This window comes from Cyprinus carpio, chromosome A21 (genome assembly GCF_018340385.1).
Source record: "Cyprinus carpio isolate SPL01 chromosome A21, ASM1834038v1, whole genome shotgun sequence".
Lineage (NCBI taxonomy): Eukaryota > Metazoa > Chordata > Actinopteri > Cypriniformes > Cyprinidae > Cyprinus > Cyprinus carpio.
The window spans coordinates 17496475-17523077 of NC_056592.1; the positions used below are offsets into that span (position 1 = coordinate 17496475).

General features: G+C 36.5%; 3 protein-coding genes across 12 annotated transcripts in view; 1 reads left to right on the forward strand and 2 right to left on the reverse strand.

The window, feature by feature from the left end:
* The window catches only part of LOC109086681 (Krueppel-like factor 8), a 39854-nt gene extending 32731 nt beyond the window's left edge, over window positions 1–7123 (reverse strand). Inside the window, exons 1-2 of one of the 5 annotated variants that reach the window (XM_042711103.1) lie at window positions 6730–7123; window positions 5329–5361 (exon numbers count right to left, since the gene is read on the reverse strand). In XM_042711103.1, coding sequence (XP_042567037.1) covers window positions 5329–5361; window positions 6730–7014 — 318 coding nt within the window. In that variant the 5' untranslated portion in view covers window positions 7015–7123. Of the gene's footprint in view, window positions 1–1850; window positions 2022–3049; window positions 3172–4457; window positions 4801–5328; window positions 5362–6729 lie in introns of those variants that run through there. The other 4 variants (XM_042711104.1, XM_042711106.1, XM_042711107.1 and 1 more) reach the window with 4 other exon arrangements.
* Window positions 5876–13588, forward strand: rbm41 (RNA binding motif protein 41). Of its 5 annotated transcripts, none has more exons than XM_042711099.1 (7): window positions 5876–5898; window positions 10145–10261; window positions 10505–10706; window positions 10861–11065; window positions 11155–11636; window positions 12226–12373; window positions 12910–13588. In XM_042711099.1, exons 1-7 carry the CDS (start codon window positions 5891–5893, stop codon window positions 13083–13085), a joined length of 1338 nt encoding a protein of 445 aa, XP_042567033.1. In that variant the 5' UTR covers window positions 5876–5890; the 3' UTR covers window positions 13086–13588. The 5 variants fall into 5 exon arrangements, with proteins under 5 accessions (XP_042567033.1, XP_042567034.1, XP_042567032.1 ...); XM_042711100.1 differs by lacking the exon at window positions 5876–5898 and adding an exon at window positions 9249–9321; XM_042711098.1 differs by lacking the exon at window positions 5876–5898 and adding an exon at window positions 9342–9556.
* Window positions 13589–15752: 2164 nt separating this feature from the next.
* Window positions 15753–19533, reverse strand: cldn2 (claudin 2). 2 transcript variants are annotated; one of them, XM_042711111.1, is made up of 3 exons: window positions 19445–19533; window positions 17779–17909; window positions 15753–16829 (listed from the first exon to the last, which is right to left on the reverse strand). In XM_042711111.1, the coding sequence occupies exon 3, from the start codon at window positions 16772–16774 to the stop codon at window positions 15974–15976; it is 801 nt and encodes a 266-aa protein (XP_042567045.1). In that variant the 5' UTR covers window positions 16775–16829; window positions 17779–17909; window positions 19445–19533; the 3' UTR covers window positions 15753–15973. The 2 variants fall into 2 exon arrangements, with proteins under 2 accessions (XP_042567045.1, XP_042567044.1); XM_042711110.1 differs by lacking the exon at window positions 19445–19533 and adding an exon at window positions 18822–18986.
* Window positions 19534–26603: the final 7070 nt, after the last annotated feature.

Here is a 26603-nt window from a genome sequence, read left to right on the forward strand (position 1 = left end):
GGCTGATTCATTTGTAATTTCCAGTTTAGAATATACAATTTCCTTTTTTCAAGAATTTAAAAAAGCTTGAAACCCTCATAAAATCCCTCAGCATGCTAATTAATTTAGCTTCTTCTTATGATGCTGTTCAGAAACATGTGATATGTTAAATGCTAACCCATGTACAAAAATGTGAATGCAACTATTGAAGCTTGTCAATTAAGCCCATAGTACATTATGCATTCACGAGGGTATGCATACAGTGGAGATGCAAAGATGCAAATTTCATCATCAGCACACCTACATTTTTCTTTTTTTTTACAGTAATTTTTTATAGTTGGAGTTTTTAACATCTGGAGAGAAATAGTGCAGACACTGGACAAGGATGAAAGTTTGTGTGCATGCTATCAAATGGAATAAACAGACACTGGACAAGGATGAACTCAACATTTCTTAAAAAAAAGTGACACATAGACACAACTGTAGTCCCCAGCCAGAAGTAGAAATGCTACAAATGAAGTCTGATTCCCAAGACTGTCCAATGAACAATAGTAAAAACTTCATATCTACAGGTGTAATATTGACCCCAGGCCATAGAATGTAAGAACATAAAGGGATTTTACACCTGACTGAGTGTGAGAGTCTTTTATGACCTTGTATTAGTGCATCATAAAAGACAAGCTGGACTGTCTGTATTCACACACTGTATTCAGAATAAGGCCTAAACAGAAGGTGTCAGTGGCGCAATGTCCTAGTACAAGCCTGTCTAAGGGGCCGTTTACGCGATAACATTTTCAGCCAAAAACGGGAAACATTTTATGCGTTTTGCCTGTTCGTTTAAACAACGACAACGGCATTTTGGGGACTGAATATTTTTGAAAACGGGTTTCAAAGTGCAAGTTTTTGAAAATGCCACCATTGTCGTTCCCATGTAAACACCCAATACAGGAATCTTTGAAAGTGGTGACATCATGCGCGTGCGTAGTATGTGTTAGGTATGTAGACATGCGCAGTATGTGTCGATTTTAAAGGCAAGCGCGAACATACATACACAACAGTGGTGGAGTACATGGTACTGTTGTTGCTGCTCAAGAGTTTGCTAATACTTCTTCAGCAAAGTGTGGATTTGTTTGGATTATATTACAACCAACAGCAGAGACGCATCATATACAACATATAATCGTCACTTCCCTACAGGTACAAGGTGACAGCGCCAACTACTGTCCTGGCATACGTAATACAGCATTTTTTGTCGTGTAGATGTAGCCTAACCTCAAATTGTTAACATTCTTGAGAATAGAGTAAAGACAATGGGCTTTTAATAGGGGGCAATGGTCAAGAAAGCATGTGATGTTGAGGCATTACACCATATTATTGACTTACCTCAAATATCTAATGAGGAAGTGTCCTACTTCATAGGATACAGAATCAAGTTTATACAAAACAGAACACTGAATAATTTGTATTGCATTTTTAGAGCTAGGCTTTAGGACAGGTTAAGGGTGTGACGCTAAAGTGCAGTCAATAACACAAGAGGCGATTTAAGACAGGGAGTCAGAGGAACTGCTAGGCGTGCACCATTGCCACCCTGCAAAAACACAACCTCAGTCACACCCAGGGCCGACTGCACCCTTCTCCTAAAAATAACTGTACTCTAGGACAGTTGCAGTCTCTAACTGTCTCAACTCCTAAAAACAGATGCACTTTACATCCCCCGCCCCAGCTTGTTGGCTTGATTAGGCAGCTAGTGGATGCCTCATCCTATAAACACCCTTCTGAAGCAATGTCACCCTGACAAAACCCAAAGACTGAGGCCTACAGAGGGTAGCTGAGTGTTTGAACAAAGTTTGTCCATAGATGTTAATGATTACCAGCTGTCTGGCACACCCAGAGCACTTTCTGTTCCTCCAATGATAATGCATCTGTCCACTCACTTCCTTGACTCTGTCAATAACTCACGCAGGAGACACTGTTCCCAAGAATGAGCTCAGTTGCAGAATATACCATATTAAAGGCAAAAAGTGGTGGACAATTACATTAATTAGGTCTAACACATTCACCAAACTGGAAGGGCCCAATGTCCTGCAGAGTTCAGCTCCAACCCTAATCAATAATAAATGAAACATGTAATAGATGTTTTAGTTCGTATACAGTAGTCAACATTTGAAGTGGATCAAAGAAATTTATCAAAGTTGTCCTAAGACAAGAACGGGTATTGTTTTGGTTTTAGGACATCTTTGATGAAAGGTTTTGATCCACTTTAAATGTTGACTACTGTAGTTGAAATTTCCAGGTAGGTGTGTTGAGGCAAGTTGGAGCTAAACTCCGCAGGACACCGGCCCTCCAGGACCGAGTTTGGAGACCCCGGTCTAACAGGTAGTACTATAGAGGTAGACTAAAACAGTGGTTCTCAATTCCAGTCCTCATGACCCCCTTTGAATGGAACATAGACGCTCCCTTCAAACTTGGGTTTTTGTTGTCTATTGGTTGATGTTCAATTATGAGGGTATTTACAGTGGTGTAGAATTAACATGTTAATTGATGGTAGATTAGTACGGTTTGTGTTGAGTGGGGAGTGGGGGGGGGGGCGAGCAATGGAATTGGGAACCACTGGACTAAAAGATGCAATAGACCTCAGTCAGGTTAGACATCACATTGAATTTAATCCGGGTGAAATGAGACCATGAGGGATAGAAAGACATTTCATCAGCTAAACAATAAGTATAGTGTTTAAAAACAGTACAATCCATTGAATGCACTGTACGTCTATACCTTACAGGCTTGCTTTCATTTCTGTCAAAAATTAGACTAAGGTCTATATCTTAAAGGGGTCATATGATGCTGCTAAAAAGAACATTATTTTGTGTATTTGGTGTAATGAAATGTGTTTATGCGGTTTAAGGTAAAAAAAAAAAACACATTATTTTCCACATGCTGTACATTATTGTTTCTCCTCTACGCCCCGCCTTCTGAAACATGTCATTTTACACAAGGCTCATCTCTCTGAAAAGCGACTTGTGCTGTGATTGGCCAGAACGGTGCGGCAAGCGGATTCTACGAAGGAGCCTACCTTGGTCATGCAGCAAACACATGTGACGACCCGGGGCTGGACGCCGCTTCGTCCACGGTGAAAGCCTATTCAGCGATCCACAGTGCAAAGTTGATGTATTTCCTCAGCGACCAGCACTGATCAGCCCCAGGCATGTCGAAGCAGATATCATCCTCTTTTGGAAGGTCAAACAAAGTAGTTTCGCTTTCACATTGAAACACACATCATCTATACGACATGGCGGCGGCAGCAACAACAATACTATAACAAGAATAAAAGGTACGCCTTCTTTCTTTGCGTGAACATCTGGGCGCCGTTATGCAAATCTTCCCACATACTGACGTAGAGATGTGGGGGTGTGTTAGAACGAGCCGTTTCAGGGGGGGCGTGGACGAGTGTTAACTTTTATAAAGAATATCTCTTTGGATTTGAGACTTCAGTCTTTGCAACTTCACAGATCTTCTTTATTCACCAAGAGCTTGTAACATTTCAAAGAGAAAGGAAAATTTATCATATGACCCCTTTAAAAATGCATCTTTGGAGGTATGAATCAAAATGGATACTTGGCCATTTTAATCATATATAATAAGCTGGATGTTTACAAATACTTTTTGATTGTATATATATATATATATATATAAATGACCGTTGTCTGGGCAGTTGCTGTATAACTGATCTTACATATTCTGAAACCAGCCAATCAAATCACAAAATAAGCCCTTCAGATCGAAGACCCCTTTGCTATGTGCTGGGTGACTGATCATCTTGTTAGGTCTTATTTTGTGACAGTGACAAGCTGACCATACATATATATATACGCACCTATCTCCTAGATGACAGTGTAACCCATTAAAAGTTCTAGTACATACTTTTGTACAGCAAAAACAAATAAACCACAGTTACAATACACACAACAAATGTGTAAGATGGTGACAAAAGGCAATAGCATATAGGATTATAGGGCAGCAACAACATAACATAATTTTTCATCCCATGCAAATGCAAGGCTGCTGTCCCTTTAAGAAAGCAGCTAAGATGGTGTCTCTCCAGCGAGCTGCATTCGGCGCGCTTCCTTCCTGCCTTCGCCGCTTTAAAACAGCAATGCAGAGAAGCGTCGACTCTGACAGATGAGCCACACACTGACTTTGTCACGAGTTGCACAAGTATTTCAAATGCACCAGCGCTATCGTTATGGGGCTTTTGGATAAGTACGGGCTAAGAGCCGCATGCACAGGCGTGAAGTAATCACACAGCAGATCAGATGTTATCGGTTCATTTCGGTTAACGGCGAGCAAACCGAAACCGGATAACTACTCATAGATGAGGAACTCAGGCGGAGTCCTGCAGAATGGAAATCGTACAGCGACAGCCGTCAGAGGCTACCGGCAACGTTGCAAATGAATCGATAGCGAACGATAAACGGACTTACTTTTTTGTTCCGAGTCTCCGTGTGCATCTCGGTATCTAAGCGGCGGTGAAGGGGTGGAGTGAAGGGGGGGTCGACCGGATCGGGCGGGGTGATATTTGAATAATAGTGAGCTCTATGTCAGTGTTTCCACCTCAGTATTAGAGGAGAAAGATGCGCTCGTTGCCTCGGCGGATCACAGAAATCATATCCCCGGCGTCGAGAAATAAACCCTCTTTCCGTCGCCCCGGTCGTCTTTCAGTGTGTGTTTGTTGCCGTGTTTCAGGGTTGGGCTCGAGCTGTGAGTCTCTCCTCCGCCTCTCCCTGCTGCTGACCCCACCCTGCGTCCCCACCCCTTCAGTGTGTCAATCACAGCCTCTGTGTGTGTGTGTGTGTGTGTGTGTGTGTGTGTGTGTGTGTGTGTGTGTGTGTGTGTGTGTAGCGCGAGCCAGCAGCGGCGCCCAATGTGCCACCACGATAACAGAACCTAGAAGCATCATAGCACCCTGTGTCACCTAACCTAATGACGTCAAGTTGCACCGGATGTTTGGAGCTGCTCAACTGTTGTGGTCTTTTTGCATGAGTTGAGGGTGCCCCATATGTGCATTCATTGTTTGCCTTGACTTTTAGCTTGTAACTGAATGTGAAAGGTTATTTAGCTATAGTTTGGAGACAAAATGCACCTAAAGTATGCAAAAGCATAAAAAAAACTTTATTTAGGGCCCCATTCAAAAAATTTTTTTGTCTAAAATGCAGACTGTTTAGTGGCAGGTAGGGTTATGGCTGTGATTATAATTAGCCGTATAAAAACAATTAAAGCCTATTGCAAGAATTTTCAAACTGGGGCCAAGAGGGCCACTAAGGAATCTTTGAAAAATAAAAAATTAACACTTACTGAACCTGATGTGGTTACAGTTTCATTCTTCATCTGTGAAAATGAGAAGATTAACAGTGATTATTTTATTCCACTGACAGTCATAGTTTTTAAACAGTAAGTAAAAGATCAAGTAATTTAAAGCCAAATAAATATAACTTATTTGGGCTTTAAATTACGATATTTATTATTTTGTTAAATTATTGTTTAGATTTATTTATTGGGGGAAAAATATATTTTTATAATATTATACCAGTTCTCTCACAATATAAATGGGTCCCTTGCAAAAGGATCACAGTATTTAGGGGTCACTTGCATAGGCCTACATTTTTTTTTACATGCCCCTGCATTTTAAAAATGTGTTTAGATTCATTTCCCTCCTTTATATTTGCTCCCTCATGATTGAAAGTTATTGTATATAATTATCAATAGTAATCGGGTCTTGATAACTAACACATTTCTTTGCAGAGGTCTGTAATGTCTTCTTTTCAACTTTTTTAATGTCGGTTTTCAACTACATTTCCCATAATCCTTTCAACCTACACGTCCTATGATAACCGGAAGTCGCCATACAACGAGAAAAATGAAGCGGTAAGGTACAAATCCAACAGGTTCGGACTGTAACTTTCAGGGACTTCTTTAAAAATAAACTTTAGGTATGCAGACCCCCACAGATCTATGCCGGTGCTCTGACGATTTGTGCTACCCGGTCAGATTTGGCTACCTCCCATTAAAACAGATGGTAGCATAATTCGATAGTGAAAAGTGCTACCGATCAGATTTTGCTTCCAGCATGATGTTATCGGCTGACTTATTCGTCATTTCCATGAGGAAGAATATTGTTTCACTGTGAGTGGGCATTGGGCGAGTCATAAATATGGCCGGTCATATGTTAATATAGTATTGGCATATTAAATTAATAAGTTTGCTTATAAATATAATTTTCTTGTGCTTCAGGGTTAACTATGTCTAAATGTGAGAATGTCTTTTCATGAAATGTGATAACTATAGAGTGGTGTTTCTATGAAGCATACTGTAAAGAACCCTGAAATGAACCCCTTAAGTTTATTTGGCAATTTATAACAATGCATGACTTTCATGTCCTTTAAAGAATATAACACAATTTATTCAGTGATATATTTTACTTGCATAAGCTGTTCACAATTCAGGTTTTTCAAAGACATTCCTATTTTCCATGACATCCCCGTTAAAAAGTCTTCCCTTCCGTTGGTTTTAACTACATTTCCCATAATCCGCTTCACTTTCACTAACTTCCTATTGAAACAGGAAGTTAAGGATGCAATAGGAAACATGAAGCGATAAGGAGCTAAGAGGCTTATAAAGTATGGTTTCTGTATGAAAGTTTCATGTAATATCGTCAGCCAACTTCTTAACGTGTAATAAATAAATAGTCTTACTTACTAAACACGGGTTTGGAGTCGGGTCAAATATAGTCGGCACTCTCCCTTCCTTCAGTAAGAGTTTACTCGCAAAGCCTGCGTTAAACTGTGATAGGTTCACAAATGAGTCCGTGCTGAAATGCGCTGAACAGATTGTTAACGTCGGACTGTAACGATCAGGAACGTCGGTAAAGAGAAACTTCAGCCATGCGTTTCTGATGCTGGGATCCTTTGGGATGCTGTGCAGAGACACGGGCTCGATCCTACAGCCAGGAACGGCACAGCGTTTGATGGATTTCCCCCACATCTAGATACAGACGAAAATAATCCTGCGCTCTTCTTCTGATCCTTAAAAATAATATTAACCTCCTTATAGTTTCTCCATGACTGTGAGGGCCATAAATGTGGGCGATCTTATGTTAATTTCTCGTGGCTGTGACGTCAATACCATGATGGGTTCTGAGTGACCTGATTTTGCAGCTGCAAAGGAATTATGCAATACTTTACTGATATTTTGCCATCACCATTATCTGACCATAAGAGTTTTACTCTTTTACTGGAAACTTAACACCTCGGTTCTCTTTTATAATGAGGTGAAATATGAAATCATTAAGATCATTAAAAAAAAAGAGGAAAACAGCTAGCTACTGGGATTTTACAAGTATGAAATTGGCAAATATATTAGAAAATGTTATAGTGATTTGGCAATGAAGAAGAAAAAAATAGATAAATAATACGTAAACTCACAAATCTTTATCTACAAATGTAGATGATTGACTTGACTGTGAGAAAGCAGAATTGGTGAATTTACAACACAAATTAGATACCATATATATAAAGCTGAAGGGGCATTTTGTTGGATCGTGTAGGAAATGGATTGAGGAGGGTGAACAAAATTCTGCATAGAGGACCCAAAAAGTATTGCAAAGTCCTGTACCAAATTTTACAGCAACTTGGATGCTTCTAAATTATCCCAACCTTTTTTCATTCTGTACATAAAACAGTTGAGTGTTTCAGATCAGCATTTTTGTGACGCATCTATCACATTAAAAGAGATTGAGGAAGCTATTAATTCTTTAAAAGCCAACAGATCTCCCAGAACAGATGGACTTAGTTCAGAATTTTATAAGATGTTTCATCATATTATAGCTCCTTTTTTATTAAAGGTTTATGAAGAAAGTATAGAGAAAACATTACTTCCAGCAAAGTTATGCCAAGGCCTAATAACTCTTTTCCTGAAATCAAATAAAGATCCCCTCTTCATAGATAATTGGTGTCCGGTCACACTATTGAACGATCATTATAAAATATTAGCTTTAGTCCTGGCAAAAAGATTTAAACATGTTTTGAATTCTATCATTGACAAAACACAATCAGGGTTCATGCAAAAAAGACACATTTCTATTAATATACAGTTAGTATTAGATATGTTTATATATTATATGATTATATTTATAGTGATGGTTTCATTTTCTTTTTAGATTATTATAAAGCAACAAACAAACAAAGCGAAAGAAGTGTCTTTTAAGTTGATCCATAGGTTTTATCCTGTCAAGAAAGTTTTACAAAAGTTTAGAACTGACATTGAGCTAACAAGTTCTTTTTGTTTGAATGCTGATGAAACTTTTTTTTTTTTTTTTGGTCAGGTCACTATACTCAGAAGTTTTGGAATGATATTGATGCTTTTATTAAGTCTAAGATTTTGCCAGACTTCTCAATAAAAATTAGGAATATTATATTTGGGTATTTTGATTCAGACCCCAAACAAGGAAATATTTGTTTTATTATCAATTTAATTTTTTTTACATTCACAAATGCAAATATTCAAATTATAAACCCATCTTTGTGGTCTTTTTAAAAGAAATGGAAAATTATGTGAATGTGATTTTGGTGTCTATAAAGACATTTGCTCTGCATTTAAAGTCTTTGTGTAAGGAATCTTGTGTAATATAATGGCCCTCTATTGTATTGTGTTTTTATTATTATTTAATTTTAATAGTTTTTTTGTTTGTTTGTTTTTTATCTATTTTATTTTATTTGTTTTATTTTGCGTTTTTTTTTTGTGTCACTATTGTTGATATTTTTTATTTTTGTAATGTTTTGTTTTTTCCAGTTTTCAGCAATTTAAAAAAGAAAAACTGTTTTTGCAGCTTTGGAAGTTTTAATCATCACCCATTGAAACGGCACGCAAAAAAATGTTGTGATATTGCTTTTTTAAATCATAAAATGTTCACCTTAGTTTCTGTTTGTGAAACTAATGAGTTGTGTTTAGTGAGGTTGATTTATTTATTTATTTATTTTAATTGCGTGGTAACTGCCAGACAATAAATTGAACTACCTCCTCAGTTTTAAAAGTGTATATATATATATATATATATATATATATATATATATATATATATATATATATATATATATATATATATTTTTTTTTTTTTTTTTTTTTTTTTTCTTACCAATCATTTTTGTTTGTCATGATATGCTATTATGCTATTTACATAGCTTTGCGATGCTTGACTTGTCATTTGATTTAAACTACATCTCCCATGATCCTTTCAGACGAAGCGTAATTCCTGTTGAAACAGGAAGTGCGGTTATACGTAAACATGCAGCGGTAAGGGAGGATTGAAAGCTGTTTTAATGTTTGATTTTGATATGAAACTACTTGCATATTAAACTATGACCGCATTCTGATTTGAGGAGACTTATTCCTTCAGTGACATATAAGAAGAGCCGATGGCTCTCGTGTCGATAAAGCTAGTCGCATCGCAAGCTGATTGTGACACAAACGCTCACATTTATTGTATGGTGCTTAAACGTGCCTGCCGTTTTCTACTTTCTACCCGCACGTAATGATTTAATGTAAAATTCATTTAAACCTGTATTCTTTTATTGTATGTATATAGAGTTATTATATGTGCAGTTTTAATGTTTTTTCTGTCTGGTTTTAATGAGATTAATTTAGAGACTGTGAGTGTGTGTAGGACCATTAACTGCAAAGAGTGAAAAATTAAGGAAATGAGAAATAAATTTCGACCATTTACAGCAAATAAAACAAACACTTCATAAAATTTATTTTAACTTTTAAATTAAAATATAGAATTTTATTGAATAAAGTGAATAATAAAGCAACTGGACATGTTAATTTTCAGCTGCTCATTTACTATACCTCATAAACCCAGGAGTGCGATGATTGCAAGAAAATAAAATATACGAGTTGTATTCAAATGTATCACTTGAATTGTATTTACAAATCATGATAGTGTCATGGATGTGCTGTCTTTAATTGATGCTGGCCAAAAAAACTAGAATAGCTAGAATTAACAAAAATAAATCAAACATCTGGAGAGATATGGGCTGGGGAGAATTCATAGTTCATTGTTTTTGGGATGAAAAGGTGAAAAACAGTTAACAGAAATGTGTTTTGTGATTTTCAGGATTACTCGTCATGCCTGCGATGATGTGCCCATCCCTGAAGAACAAGAGACAGAGGGCCAAAGACAACTACACAATCTGCTGCTACAGCAACTAGATACAGATGTAAATATTGACCGGTCAGTTAACTATTAGCTATTAAGAATTTTGATGGATAATTTTTAATCTAGTGCACACATTACAGGAAGTTGTTTTGGATGTTGGTGTTTCCCATCTGTGTTGGTTATTGTACTACTGAATTATGTTTTTAAAAAAATAAACTGGTTAAAATTTGTTGATTAATATATTTAAATTATATATATATGTGTGTGTGTGTGTGTGTGTTTATAATATTCACACGTTTTCATATTTATTTGTTATAGGTGTATCGCTAAGAAGAAATGCTTTGCTCCAGCAGCAGTATACAAGCCTTTCGGGGAACAGGCAGCTGGTGTAAGGAGTCTGTCCCAGTTCCAGGCCTTGCAGGACGGGGATCAGGAACTGGCCACTCTGAGAGAGCTGGGTCTTACAGATGCTGAAATAGAGCTGTGGAGATGCAGGGATCAACCAGAAAGCTCTTGGAAGGTCTGACACTTATCTTAATTTTAGTCTTAGGTTTCGCATGACATGTTTTCAATGTAGAGATTCTGAATTGTAAGCATAGTGAGAAATCTGAAGGGGGGAGGATGTCAGCTGTAGGTCCCCCAATGCAAAATGACCCAATTCACAATTTTCTCAGGACAGAGGGGTTTGCATTGCACCTGAGGTCAGGAATGAGCGCCTGCAGGTCATCCGGGATAAAATGGCAGCGCATGCCGAGCTGCTGTCCAGACCTCAGCGTTTCTCAAGCAGTCGGCCACTATCCCGTAGGGAGATGGAAATCGAAAAGGCTCTTTTTCAAGGCAGTGACCGCAGCAGCTTCCTCACTGCCCTTTACCATAGAGGTTAAGAGAAAACCGTAATACTAAGTAGATTTACATTTAGATGCTTTTTTTGTCCCTGTTTGATACTTTGCTGTCTTTTCTATCCGCAGAGTCACCGGTCAGCCAGCAGGGGGCGACATCCGCCAAAGCAATGGACCATTTCTATAAAGACTTTCTTGAAGACCAGAACAAAAACATTTTTGATATTTCCGAGTGTTTGCCTCAACCAAAAATTGCCACTAATATCCATTCTGAATCACCAAGCTCTAAAACAGACCAATCACAAACTCCCACAGTCCACGATTCCAGCCCAACCAAAAACAAACACATATGCTCAGAACCAAGCTCCGTGTCAGACACCGTCAACCAACCACAGCCTCAAGAAAAGAGGGCTATACCTACGAAAGTGACGTTAAGCCAGTCCATTGGCACACTAAGTGCAGCTTCTGTCCGTGGTCATGATGGGCCTGTTACAGTGAGTGGGAGGATAGAGGATGTTTCAGATGAAGAGATCAAGAACAATCGGGAGACAGAAGAGGGTATACGAAATATTCCACGATTTAAGAACTACCAGAGAGGAACGCCATCTAATGTAAGTGTGGATAATAGCAACACAACTGCTTGAGAAATGTTAATGAAGTAAATAATGCATTAGTAAGATATCTTTGTAATATGTTAATACAATATTTAGACGCTGAGCTATATAATATCATGTTGTATCATATACATACACAACTGTTTGGGGTCGATTTTTTGTATGCCCATCAATGCTGCATTTATTTGAACAAAAATACAGTTAAACAGTAATACTGTGAAATATTACAATTTAAAATAAGTGTTTTCTATATTAATATGTTTTAAAATGTAATTTATTCCTGCGATGGCAAAGCTGAATTTCAGCAGCCATTACTCCAGTCACATGATCCTTCAGGAATCACTCTGTAATGCTGATTTGGTGTTCAAGAAACATTTCTTATTATCAATGTTGTAAACAGTAGTGCTGTGGAAACTCTGAAACATTTTCTTAAGAATTCTTGGATGAATAGAAAGTTCAAAAGAACTTGAAATGGAAATCTTTACTGTCACTTTTGATCTTACTGACCCCAATTGGTGAATGGTAGTATATGTGAAGATGTTTCTAGACATCAGAATGCATTTCTGTCTCCCTCTCGTGTGTGTAGGTCCTGTGCGTGAAGAACATGAGTCCACGGGCATCACTGGCTCAGCTGGTTTCTCTCTTTTCGAGGTTTCAGAAAGACGACACACAGCCCATTCTGTACCGCTTGCTAACTGGCCGACTCAAGGGCCAAGCTTTCATTACATTTTCTGGTAAGAGAAAGACTTTACAAAAGTTGTGCATTATTATCCCCATAACAGACCACCATATAGGGCTTAAATTCACTTTGCAGCCTGTTATATAATATGACTGGTTCTCAAACGTGGACCGCAGGACATAATGACAATGTTGGCACCATTTTACCGTTTCTGCAGTTTAAAGTGAATAGCATACTATCAGCACTCAGAGTCATTTATTGTCATGATCTCTCAGTGCTATATCCTCTAATGATTTTTTTATCTAGTATCAAACATGCTTCATGCAAGACCTTTCTGCTCTGTTCCTATTGCTTCTCTCCACCATGAAGTGCTACTGGAGCTACAGTTTTTTTGCTAAACCACTGCAGCAAATACAGATATTTTTAAAAGTCATATATATATATGACATGTACTTCTGCTGCCCAGTTAGTAATTTCTAACTGTTCCCAAAAAATAGGGAATTGGGAAGGAAATATATACACCGAACCTCTTGGAACTTGAATGCACCTGTTATATTAGATCTGGATAAACATTTTTTTTGTGTTTCACAGATGTCAAAAGTGCCCAAGCAGCTCTCGACTTGTTAAATGGCTACAAGCTGCTTGAAAAGCCACTGATCATTGAGTTTGGTCGAGAGAGAAGTAAAGAAACGGATGCACCCTCTGCAGATCCCAAGACCACTTCAGTACAACAGGACAAACCATCCTGCAACGAGAAACCTGTCTAACTGTATTTAATAGGCTTTTCTTTATTTGTAAACAAAATATTAAATGATTAATTTACATTCACTTCATATGCTGTTTATTTGGAAATAAAGTGAAGTTGTGAATGCCTGAAGGGATAATTGTAATTCTTCTGTTCACCAACAGATGTCACTCTGACTCCATTACTTAATTCAAGACGTCAAAAACCCTTGGTAGTGTCCTGCGCCATTGATGTATGTTTTCTTGAACAAACAAACAATTTTATTACAAAAATAGTTCTTCTAAATGACATTCCAGGATGACTCAACAATCACCAGGAGCAACACAGCTTGACTGTACACTAGCTCTGATGTTTGCATGTGTAGACGCTTTACCTCTGCTTTTCTGAAATATATACAAGGTTGTGCTCGAAGTCAATGAACCCTACACGTACAGGACTCACCAAAAGAGCCAATTACATTTCGGTGCGATGTTTGCTACTCTGTCTTTCCCACGTAGTTACACATTAAAATGAAGTTAAAATCAATGCAGTCGAGTTTCAGCTGGAGTGCTTCAAGTGCCTGCACTGTAAATCATTTGTTTAAATGATAACGTCACCTCACACAGCTTATTGTTTTGAATGTGTGGTTGCCAGCACAGAATGTGTCTATGAGGACATTTTAGGGTTCTTCGTAAAACAAAAATGACCCATTTGGAGTGTGTTTTTTTTGCATCTTTCATTAGAACAACAAATAATTGAGTCGGAGCAGCAGGGGGCGCTGTCCGACATTCAATCATGAGCTCAGCCCACCCTGTTGATATGCAAATTTTCATGAGAATCATTCAAAAAGCACTGTTCTATTCTTTATTCTCAGTAAAACAGGATGGTTCGATCACTGCCAGCACCCACATTCATAAAAATCAATCTTCAAATTCATACTTATTAAACAGGTCGGTTCATATTGTGGTTCCCTGTTTTGTATCATGATGCACATGAGTAGAAAAAAAGACTAAACCTCCATGCTATGTGACATTCAGTAATTAATGTAAAATAACAAAAATCATTATAGATGCAGTATTTAAGATCTTATTTATTATTAACTACTACATTGAAAAGAATTTGATGTAATAATTGTCATTTCCAAAATGGTAGTAAATTTCACAATTAATTAAAAAGAAATGGCAAGTAACACATTATATTAAATGTGAATTTTAAAAAGTAGTATTTTCGTGTAAATCATTCACGTTTTCTTTTTATTTACAACGATTGTTTTTACAGTGTACAGTAGACATTTGTAATTTTAAAAATGAATATGACAATGCCAGACCATTTAAAATTAACACCTGAAGGAAAAATAATGAGCACTTACAGGACCCAAGAAATGTATTTTCCTTCACACATTTTTAATTTGAATTAAAAGCCTTAATACTCATTTATTTTGCATTATTTTGTGTCAGGATTTTATATACTTTAAATACCAAAGAAAAGTGGGAACTATATTTTTCTTATGAAGACCATATTTATACTGCAAAAGAAAATGTGTAATATTTAATTTTAGGATTTTTTTATTACTGTTTTTGCTTACTATTGTAATGTACTCTTAGGTTTAGGTACTGTATTATTTATTTATTTATTTATTTAATATTTTATTATTTATTTAGTTGGCTCAAATTTACAGTGTTTTTCTTCCTCACTCACAGCCCCCTGGTGGGTCCCCGGACACCAGTTTAAAAATTTACTTATCTTTAAGTTGGAACTCATGTCTGCAAAGTATACTAGCAGTCTCAGTCCTCTTATTCAAAACACATACTTCTACATTTTTACTCTTAAATATACAAGTGCAAATCATCACATATTTATGACTTCTTTTTAGGGAGGAAGAGGAATATAGTGTTAGTGACCTCCCTATTGAGAGATGTTTACTGTGTCTGCTGAGTAGAACAAAATAGCTTAATGTAAAGAGTGTGGGGCCAAAGACTAAATCTTTATTTAGAAAGTGAATATGATCATTTAGTGCTCAAACTGAGTGCATTTACATTTGATGACAAAATAAAGATGAATGTAATTAACAAATTAGTCATTAAAAAGCACAATAACATTGCAAAATACAACATGTGAATACAAAACCAGTTCATATTTTTAAGTGCACTTAATGAGGTTAACTGACCCAGTGCTGAAAAGTCAATGTCAAATATTAGCTTTGCATATTTACAAATGATTCTGTCAATCCACATTGGAATCCATCTCGCTGTTTATTTTGAATTTTTAAACCTTCAAAAAAGAACAGCAATGCTTGTCTAGTAGAAAAACCAAAAGTCTGAAAAGTGTGTCTGTTCTTCTTGCGCCTTAAAGGAACACTCCACTATTTTTGAAAATAGGCTAATTTTCCAACTCCCCTAGAGTTAAACAGTTGAGTTTGACCCTTTTTGAATCCATTCAGCTGATCTCCGGGTCTGGCAGTAGCAATTTTAGCTTAGCTTAGCATAAATCAGTGAATCTGATTAGACCGTTAGCATCTCGCTCAAAAATGAACAAAGAGTTTCGATATTTTTCCTATTTAAAACTTGAATCTTCTGTAGTTACATCGTGTACTAAAACCTATGAAAACTAAAAGTTGCGATTTTCTAGGCCAATTTGGCTAGGAACTATACTCTCATTCTGGTGTCTAAACGGTCTAATCAGATTCAATTATCTATGCTAAGCTAAGCTAAAAGTGCTAACGCTAGACCCTGAGATCAGCTGAATGGATTGGAAAACGGTAAAACTCAACTGTTTAACTCTAGGGGAGTTGGAAAATGAGCCTATTTTCAAAAATAGTGGAGTGTTCCTTTAATCCAGCATTCTGCCTATTATAAGAGTCTTTTGAGAGTCCAAGTATTAATCACTTCTGTGCTTTTAGGAAAAATGGTACAAAACGATTAGCACAAATCCTCAAACGTAGCCTGTGACATCATACCCAGCTGCTGTGTTGTGCCGAGCTGATTTCCTGGAATCCTGAGCTGGCGCAGTGGAGTGGGTACTAGTGCTTGTATGGCTGTTAAGGGTCTGGTTCTTGTTGGCAAGGTTGGGGTTTATGGCTGGATGGTAGGGCATCGAATGGGACGGTCCACGTGGTCCGGTGCGGTCAGGGTAGGGGTAATGGCGTCTGGTTCCCCTGCTACCATCCAAATCGTCACAACAGGATGCACTCAACAGCCCTCCACCTAGCATGGACAAAAGCGAAGAAGCCAAGCCCACGTATAGGCAGTCACCTATCTCAAACTTTAGACTGGCTGGCATGTTCTGCATGTAGAAGGTCTGCACCACCTCATGGGTCTTCCAAGACACAGGTATCAATGACAAGAGCCCTGCCAGGAGGAAGAGAGAACCACCTATCCCAGCCACCTTGCTCTTAACCGAAGACCCATCCATGCAGACGGTGCACTGCATGCCAACGGTGGACACCGCGCAGGCCATGACGGAAAAGATGGAGGAGATGACCATCATGGCCCTGGCTGCTTGTAGATCAGCGGTGAGCCCCAGAAGGGTGTTGTAGGTCTCACACTGGAAGGCTCCGGTGCTCTGGTAGACACACTCCATCCATAGACCCTTCATGGTGACTACCGCTGTCACGATGTTGGGGCCAATGTGTGCGGACGTTGCCCAATATGGCAGGAGAGTGGCTACCAGGGTCCCCAGCATGCCAAAGAGGCCAAAAAAGAACCCCATCAACTCCAGCGCTGCTATCACCATGTCACCCACTGGTTGAACGTGTTCTCAAAAAGCCAAAAAAACTTCCGCTTGATTACTGTAAAAGAAAATAATACACACTTTAGCCCAATAAATCTATTAATCTCAGATGAAGCACTTCCTTTGTGAAACAAGTGTGCTTAGTTAATAGTAATGTGCACTTGTAGTGTATTTCAAATATTAAAAGTATTTTTTTTTTTAACTATACTTGCAGGTAATATATATTAATTAAATCAAATGCCACTTACGTGTACGTTAAGACTTTTTATGACTACATTTCTTTACACACCATACACTTCTAGAAAGAGCACTTTGTAATCAACTTAAAAGTTTTACTAAATTTTAAAGTATGTTTTATTGTTCTTTAAAGAAGTACACTTATTTTGATGTGTTAACCACTAGTACGCTTGTAAGTTCTTGATTATAATTTTACATGTAGTGTGTTATTCAATATTACATTTAAAATTAATACATTTTAAATGCACTGAATTGCAACGTCATCATTACAAATGTGTAATAACATATGTATTTAAAATACATAACACACAAGTTTCAATGACATTAAAGTGTATTTTTGTTTACTTTAATCTCTTGTCTGTATATTTCAAAGACAACAGAATAATAAAATTACATATAAAAATGTACTTTAATCCTACTTATGTCAAAATAGTTCAAATTTAAATAAATTTAACAAACTACATTACATTAACAATAAACATTATTTCTGAAAGCATCCTCACTTTACAGCATTTTTCACAAGTGCTAAACACTCTTCACAGTGCTGTAGTTTTGCAGGAAGGTTTCTTGAAGTGTCTTGGAGACGTTGCCACAGTTTTTCTGGATTTAGTCTGTCTCAGTTTTTGCAGATACACTCTGAAAGTCTGACTTTTACATTCAATTCACACTTAAGAATATTATTTTAAAATATATTCCTTTCATAAAAGTACTCCTTTTTAAAAGTATACCCCAGTATAATTCTTTTTCACAAAAGGTGCAAGTGTACTTACACTACATATGCTACTGAGCGAGATGTTTCCAGTACTTCTTGTGTTCCCACAGTCCTTCTATTTGTGCTCCTACCATCTCTGTTGTCTGTAGATATTAGGAGCTGCCCCTGTCCATGTACACACAGGCACCTCTAGAAAAGAGAAGTTAAAGATTTACTTGCTACTCACCCCAAAACTGACCTTTCCTGAGTTCATCCCAAAACAAGGCCACTGTGGGAAAGAGCAGCGTCAATCACAGCGAATAAGTAAGTGTTATGTATTTATTTATTTATTTATTTTTTCCCCAGGAGTGTAAAAATTTCTCAAATTTGTGATTTGTAAAATTTCAATGTTATACTAAAATTACGTTTTCATTAGATATAGATTCCTTTTGCCATTAATTGTAATAATTCAGTGAGATTTTTGTTTGCACAAGGAGTCTGACAACATCCAGTGCTCCACACAGAGATCTGATCTCACTATAATTAAGTCTGTCTGTGATTACATGAGAAAACAGAAAAAAAAACTCAGACTAAATCCAGAAGAACTGTGACAACATCTCCAAGATGCTTCAAGAAATCTATCTACAAAGTTAGTCTATCTGAAGAACTATGTGCAGTTGTACAAGCTTTTAAGGTTGCACCAAATGTTGATTGGATTAAGTTAATTGAAGTTAATCAATTAACAATAAACATTATTTCTGAAAGCATCCTCGCTTTACAGCATTTTTCACAAGTGCTAAACACTCTTCACAGTGCTGTAGTTTTGCAGAAGGTTTCTTGAAGTGTCTTGGAGACGTTGCCACAGTTTTTCTGGATTTAGTCTGTCTCAGTTTTTGCAGATACACTGTAAAAGCCTGACTAACATGCCTAAAAAGCACAAATAACATATAATAACAAATAAAAAATAAAAAAGGAGAGAGAGAGAGAGATTTTAATTATTTTGACCATTAAACTAAAAATGTCCCCGGTTTCCAGTTCAGAAATCGGTCACATGAACTGCTAGTGGGATATTGCTTTTATACGACAATTTAATAATCAAGAAGTTGATATTGAGTAACTTACATATTAGACACAATATTGCCAGATACGTTGTCTATTTTTCTCCACCAGCGAAAATATTTCCAGAATAAGTCACAAGAGAATCAACACAGCTACAACACGCTAGCAATGTTGTTTGAATCAGTAAAAGAATCGTTTGATTCTGAATGATTCAATGACTCGATCATTATCGCCACATACCGACGAGCAGAGCCGTTGAAAAAGAGGTGTTTTTCAACGGCTCTGCTGGCGACCAATCAAATTTCGCCTAACTGTACTAGTATTTAATTGAAGAAAAATGATTAAAACACAAACATACTTTTAAAGAGAACGGTTCACAGAAAATTTGAAAGAAAGAAAATTCATTTTTCAACAAATGAAAACACAGCAATGTATTTTTATAAATTGATACATAACAGTATTGTGTAATTTATTAAAAGTGTAAACCAAACTATTACAATCCTGTCATAGACCAACTATTTGCCACACGGCAAGGACATTGCTGTAAGCAAGAGTTTGATTCATTCTTCTGTTTGATTTGCTATAAAAAATGATAATAATAAACATTTGTATTTAATAGACAACAATCAATTACACATTGAAATGCAGAACGTGCAATGTAACAAACATAATTAAACGTAGCCTACCTGGTTAGTTATTTCATCAAGTCAACAAAATGTGCACCTTTGCAGGAACAGTGAACAGTGCATGTGTGTGTGTGTGTACAGATACAGTTTGAGCCGCTTTCAGCTGAACCCTTGACTCAATCTCAGTTTAATCACCTCACTGTAATGAGATTATACCAATAATCCAGCCTCTTACTGGAAGGGTCAACCACGAACCAGCAAAAACAATAGATTCATGTGACAGGCCATGTTTGTCCACTTATGCCCCCAAAATTACCCTGCACATTATAACTTAGTGGCTTTAACGTTTTCAGGTTGTACCGAACTGCACTAAAGGTAAAATAAACTATATATTGATTTAGTTATAATAAAATATAACTATAAAATCAACTTTTCAACCAAACTTTTTAACAATATTATTCAAAATTGCTAAATGTTATTAAAATGATTTATGATTGAGGCAGTATATCTGCACTGGTCACAATGAGGTCTCTCAGGTCAGGTGTGAGATGTGTAGTGGGAGCAGCATGTTTGGACCCAGAGGATGATGTGCCAGGACAGAGGGACAGCGGAGGAGCAGAAAGGGTGAGAGGAGTGTGTCTACAGAGGTGCCATCCACACACACCTTAGCAAATGAGCTCAGAGGTGTGGAGATACACACAATGCAGGATAGTCTGAGTCTGAGCGTTTATTCCCAAATCAACACCATTAACTTTGACTCGTACGACTTGAAACTAGCGGTAAACACACTGAAATAATGAGTTCTTTATCTAAACTCTATCTCTTTGACCTAAAATACTGGCCTAAAAAAAATTCATGAGTATGTGTAGCAGAAAAATTGTAGAAACAAAGGGTGCTGGAATCTGAGGTCAGCGTCCAGGTCAAGAGTGTGTAGGTGCTGATGTGGGAATGGCCGCCCTGGCTCCGTGTCTTGACCTGGGCATGTGTGTCCGAGCAGAAAGTGAGCAGAATGGCGGCGATCTGTAGTGTGAGGCCTGGTGTCACCTCAACACCTCCTTAGATAAGATGAGAGGTGTGAGAAGTGCATGAGTGAACAGGGTCACTAGACGGTCGTTGCTTAAATCAATGTTGGTCTGTTAACCATTTACAGTGATACAAATCATAAATATTAATACAATTTTGATATCACTCTTAAGTTTCAAAGATCAATAAGTTTATCTTGCTCCACACCATATATCCCATATGGCAAAAATATATATATTTGATAAATATATGTTGCAAACAGTGACATATATTTTTGAAATAGAAATATATATATTTAGTTTATACCTTCATTTACCAAAATATATTTTGAAATGTATTTAATGGAAAAAAAATGCATTTTGATAAATGTATTTTCTACATTTAGGCTAAATATAAATGTGGACGGTCTACTTTTGATCAAAGGTAGATTTAGAATGATTTAATAATGTTTAATATTTTATATATATTGCAATATTGCATTTTTGAAGTTCATTCAAATGTGTTATATGTTCGCACATGTTATAGACAACAGATCAAGTTTTTCTTTAAATGTGACGTGTGAATGCATTTTCTCAGACTGAAATATAATTTTTAAATGCTTTTAAAAATATATTTATACATTTAAAATATATTTTCAAATAAAATATTAAAAAATGGTCAAAAAATATTTTGGTAGAAAATATATTTACGTAAATATATTTTGAAGCATATTTTAGCAAAAAAAAAATTGCCATTTTTTATATATTTTGAAATATGTTTATTTTATTTTATTTATTTATTTTTGCTGTATCTTTCTCTATTATTGGGAATTTCTAAGCCAAGGAAGAAGCATCAGTTGATTCCAATCTATTAGCATTTTTACGCTGTGTTTCAGTGCTTCAACTATATGGTGAGCAATTTATTAATAATATTACACTCTTTAAAATAAAGGTTCCAAAAGGGGGCTTTTGCATCAGTGCCATAGAAGAACCTTTTTGCTCCCCCATAGAACATTATATTGCTAGCATATTGACTTTTTATTTGTATTTATAAAGCACATATTAATGTCTTGTTCTGCATGACCATATTTTACATCTCTTAATCCTACCCCATATCTAAAACTACCTTACTAACGATTGATGAACAGTAAATTAGGAGTTTATTGAAGCAAAAGTCAGAGTTATTAGTTATTAGTAAGAATTGGACCCCAATTATATTTATAATTCTGTGCATTTATTCAATACAATAAATTCAGTTTGAGACAGCCTGTCATGCTTCTAAACTGCTCTGGGTTAAGGCAGGGTCATTGTTTATTTGTGTGTAGGTGCTGATGTGGGAACAGTGATGCAGGTTCTGTTACATGTACTCTGTGTGTAACTGGGTGAAGAGAGAGAGAGTTGAGCAACAGAGAGGGTGAGAGAAGTGTGCACTCACGTGGTGTGAGGACTGGTGTCATCCACACACCGCTTCAGATGAGAGCAGAGGTGTGATGCTTGTGTAGACGTGAGAATGACTGGGTCACTGGAATGAATAGCACTGGACACATGACCTTGAGCAGAGGTCAGCCTTATGATGGAAGATCATAAACATTTCTTTTTTCAGTGGCTACCTATTACATTAATAATGTGATTGACCTTTGTCAGGGTCGCACCATGTTTAATTTTTGACAGGAGTGAAAAGGCTGTGAATGATATAAGTACAGTGTATTCAATAGATTTGTACTGTAGTTTATCAACATGCCAATTGTTTAGCTGAGAAAACATCTTTCCAAAGAAACTTTCAGCTTTCAACTTTCAATTTTCAAAAAACTCCATGCAACAGTTTTGAAAGTTGAGTTTTGGAAATAATAATGTGATCTACCTTTTTATAGTATGTGCCATTGTATAGGGATACACATATGCCTTGTTTTCATCCACAAAGTTCAATATGGCATCTGCCCTGAGGTCTATGATAATTTAATAATGTCATCCAGTTTCTGAATTATATATGCAATATCTCTGAGTTTTTAAATTTATAATAACTGTTTTGTAAATTTTCTAATGATTGCTTGCATATAAAGGAAGAAATGACTCAATACTGAACATTCATTCATCATTCACCATCATGTCATCCCCAACCCGTATCTCGTTCTTTCTTCTTTCTGTGGAACACAAAAGTAAATGGTCTGAAGAATGTTCTTGCTGCTCTTTCTCATACAATGAATACATATTGTAATCTTTCCAAAAAATAATTAAATAGTATCACAAAACTACCATAAAATTAATCCATATAACTTGTGTGATATATTCCAAAATCAATAAGGTTTTTGTGAGGAACAGACAGAATTTCAGTTGTTCTTTGCGAGAGAAATACGGCTAACTGGAAAATGTGTCCCAGTTAACCTGAATTCACCTACTTAAAAACTTCCCCTTTATTGTGGCTTTAAAGTTGAAGGTTTTGCTTCCACATCTGTTTTGGCACACATAAAACTTATCTTTGATGTCACTGACGGCACCATGTATGAATGCCTATAGTCACCAGATTTCCAAGTGAACCATTCTTCTTTGAGCCTCTGCAGAAAACACAAAATATTAAGATACATAAAATATAAAGAAATATAAAATATTATATATTATATTTATAGTGTTCATATGGTTCCAAGGGATCCTAAAAACAGGATTTCACCAGACAGTAAATCTTTTTGAGCAGAAGGACTGCCCCCTATTGGAGGTTTTTCTAATTTCATTAACTTCATTCACTATATTCTTTCATTCAGGTTCAGGGCTCTGTCATTCTACTGTTAAATGAATGATGAATGTGCATCAGCGAGGTTCAGATTTGAGAAGTGAGAAGGTTGGTGCTGATGTGGGAACACTGATGCTGGTCCTGGGACATAGAGAGGGTGATGAAGTGTGCTCATGTGGTGTGAGGACTGGTGTCATCCCCACACCGTCTCAGATGAGAGCAGAGGTGTGATGCTTGTGTAGACGTGAGAATGACTGGGTCACTGGAATGAACAGCTCTGGACACATCACCCTGAGCAGAGGTCAGCTGTACCAAGAGATGTTTAATAACATCATTTTTAAATGCCAGTGCTATAGGTTTGCTTTGAGTTTTCTAAAGAATTAGTGATACATTACATTAGATTTGTCTATTTATTTTTGTATTTATGTTGATTCAATTAAACAGACACATTCAGATTTGTTTAAGTGTGAGAGGGCATTAAAGAAAAGGCAATTAATGTCATTTTATTCACAGGATGTTGTTAACATTTGTTAGACATTTTAAATTGCACTTTTTCACCTCACTATAGTCAGATGACAGGAGACGTGCACCAGTAGGTAAGGAAACAGCTCTAGTTCATTTGTTGGGGTCAAGACTCAAGAGTCATAAGGCTATTTAACTTATAGCCAACTAAACTGATCTGAAATGTTTAGTTGCATTAAAAATGCAATTTTAGTGTAATAAAAAGGCTTTAATTGACAGTGCATCTAAAGAATTTTCTGTAATAATAATGCTATAACCTCTTGAGTGGTTTACACTGGTTTACAGTCATTACCTCTTGAGGAATACTGCCCCTTTAGAGGACTGTTTTCTGTAGCTTTAAGAAAAGCAATCAACACAGATTGCTCAAGCACTGTAATGCAGTAGTTTAAAGCAAAGAGAGTTGCTTGCTTGAAACACTGAAGTAATACTGCACCAGTCAAGTATCTATTTGAATAAAGGCCAGTGAAATATTTAAAAAGAAGGCATTATTTGATTTATCTAATTTTGTAGAAGTAAGTTGTTTTAATGTCTTTTTTTTTTTTTTTACAATGTCAGAATACACAATGTTAAAGATTTAAAGTACATACAAAATATTTTACATTTATTTGCTTGCCGTTTAAATTAATGAATTTATTATTTAAAACGCTGAGTGAAATAGTTTAAAAGGAGGCATTGCAACAGCAGTGTGTTTTTAGTAAATCTGAGAAATCAGTCATGGAATTTCCTCTGAAATAATCCATTACGTGTATTTTGGAATTTACCAGTGATGTGATCTAAATTATTAAGTCAAGCTTGGCTTGAGGGAAAGGTTATGTGCCGGCCATTGCATTATTCAAATATTTTTAAAATATATAGCTTAATAAGACACAATAAATCAATCAAAACATTAAAAGAAATAATTTTTAACCCAGTCTGTTAGCAAACATTAAGTTTAAAATAAACAGTTTAAACGGACACTTTAGTCTCACGTGTTAGTCACATATAAGTTCATATCTTTCATAAAAAAGAAAGACAAAATAAATTTATTTGACTCTGCAGTATTAATTACAAGAGCAAGACAAAATAACAAATCACATATCTTCACTTTTGTTGAATTTTGGGTAGAACTGATATATAATGTGCTCTAACTTATCCACTTCTTGTTATTTTAAATTAAAGATTCATGTTGGTTTGCTTTTTAAAAAAAAACACATCGGTTAGGCTCAGGGAGCAGCAGGCTGGTGATTACTGACATTCCTGACCATGGGGGAGAAGATTTTTTAAGAGCCCTTAGTGGCAGGGGGTTTCCAAGGCTCTGAGATCAGCAAATGTTAAAACAGACTGGGACTAGACAGACACCCATAAGCCAGAACACTCCCAAATGAACAGAATAAACAACATACCTCTTATTGCCACCCTCACAGTCTGCTGCTATTCTTCAGTTTCCTCTATCTATCTATCTATCTATCTATCTATCTATCTATCTATCTATACTTGGTTCCTTTAAATTACTTTAACTGTTGTAATCTGTGACATATAGATTATACTCAGTCATTTTACGTATCTGTTTATCTACAGCAGGCATATCATCACGACTTTGAGGAAATGAATTTTTTCCCATCTATTTGCAAGACTACATTTGCCCGTCACATCTTCTACTAATTAGATTAGTAAAGTGAATGAAGACACAACCGTTAATTGATTCATTGCATTAGCTGTTATCTCAACTGTATGTTTAAGCAATTGCTCTCCGCTATCTTGCTTTATCCATTTGTGCCTTTTGCCTGACGCGGGTCAGTTTGCTGGCCCTATAGGAGGTCGGAGTGACGCAGTCTCGCAAATTTGCTCCTCCAAACGGAGCGACGAAGTCCATCAAGTCCCCATTAGGACCTCATTAAACTCGCTTAGTGAGATATTTTGCACCCTTCTTAAGGGCTAAGTGTGAACGCGTGCGTTTAGACAAACAGCGCGAGACGCGCTCGAACTGACCGCGGATCGACTTTAGTTGTTAAGCTTTTGGTGAAGTTAAGAGCTGTTTAAGTTAAGAGCTGTTTTCAGATCAGTTTTTGAAGGCAATAATTAAAGGAGACTAGACAGCAGATACGGGTCATTAGAAAATCAAAATAAACGGTAGGCCTTACGTTATTTAAAGAAAATTATTTTTTTAAAAAAGGTTATTTTAAGATAAAGATTTTAAACATTGAATTAGGCAAATAATGACTTTAAATGTTAACAATCTGTTTTATGCAATCTCAAGCTAAATTAAAAATAATAGGTAGCCTAGGGCGGTTAATTTATGCCAGAGTTTACTATAAATCCATGCCAATACATGGTGTTCATTATTAAAAAAGAGAGAATTTAGAGAGAGAATTTCTACAATCGTTTGTTTTTTGCACAGACGGTTGCTGTACAAAATCAAAATGGTAACGGGTAGCTAATAACCCAAATAAGCGGGTTAAATTTAGGCTAATAGCCTTCAGTAATAAGATGACATTAGTAGGCTAGTTTTTTTATTGATTCGTTTCATTTACATAATTTTAAGGGGGACAGAACAAAACAAAGAAGAAAATAACCTATAAAGTAAAAAGAAAAAATTATTTATTTATTTATCTAATTAATGATAAATGTTTTTTTTTTTAGCTATGATTCGGTACATATTTTTGGTTTTACGTAGGTCTGTATGGTTTGATCACAACTGCACACATAGTCCTAATTAATGTAGCTTCGAAACCTAACTAACTAGCCTATATTATATATGGCCCCACTCCTGTGTCGCCCCCCGTCGTCTTTCTCGCAGATGGTGAGTAAGTTTGCTCCTCCGTGCTGTTGCAATAACCTCACGGTACCAGATTTCTCACCCTCACGCTGGGGCGCACTGTTTATACAACTGGAGCAGTCTTTACACCAAAATGTCCATAGCAGTCTCTATCCCCATCATTTGGCAAACAGCACCAAACCCCCTCTTAAAACAGCCTCAGATCATCTGGCATCG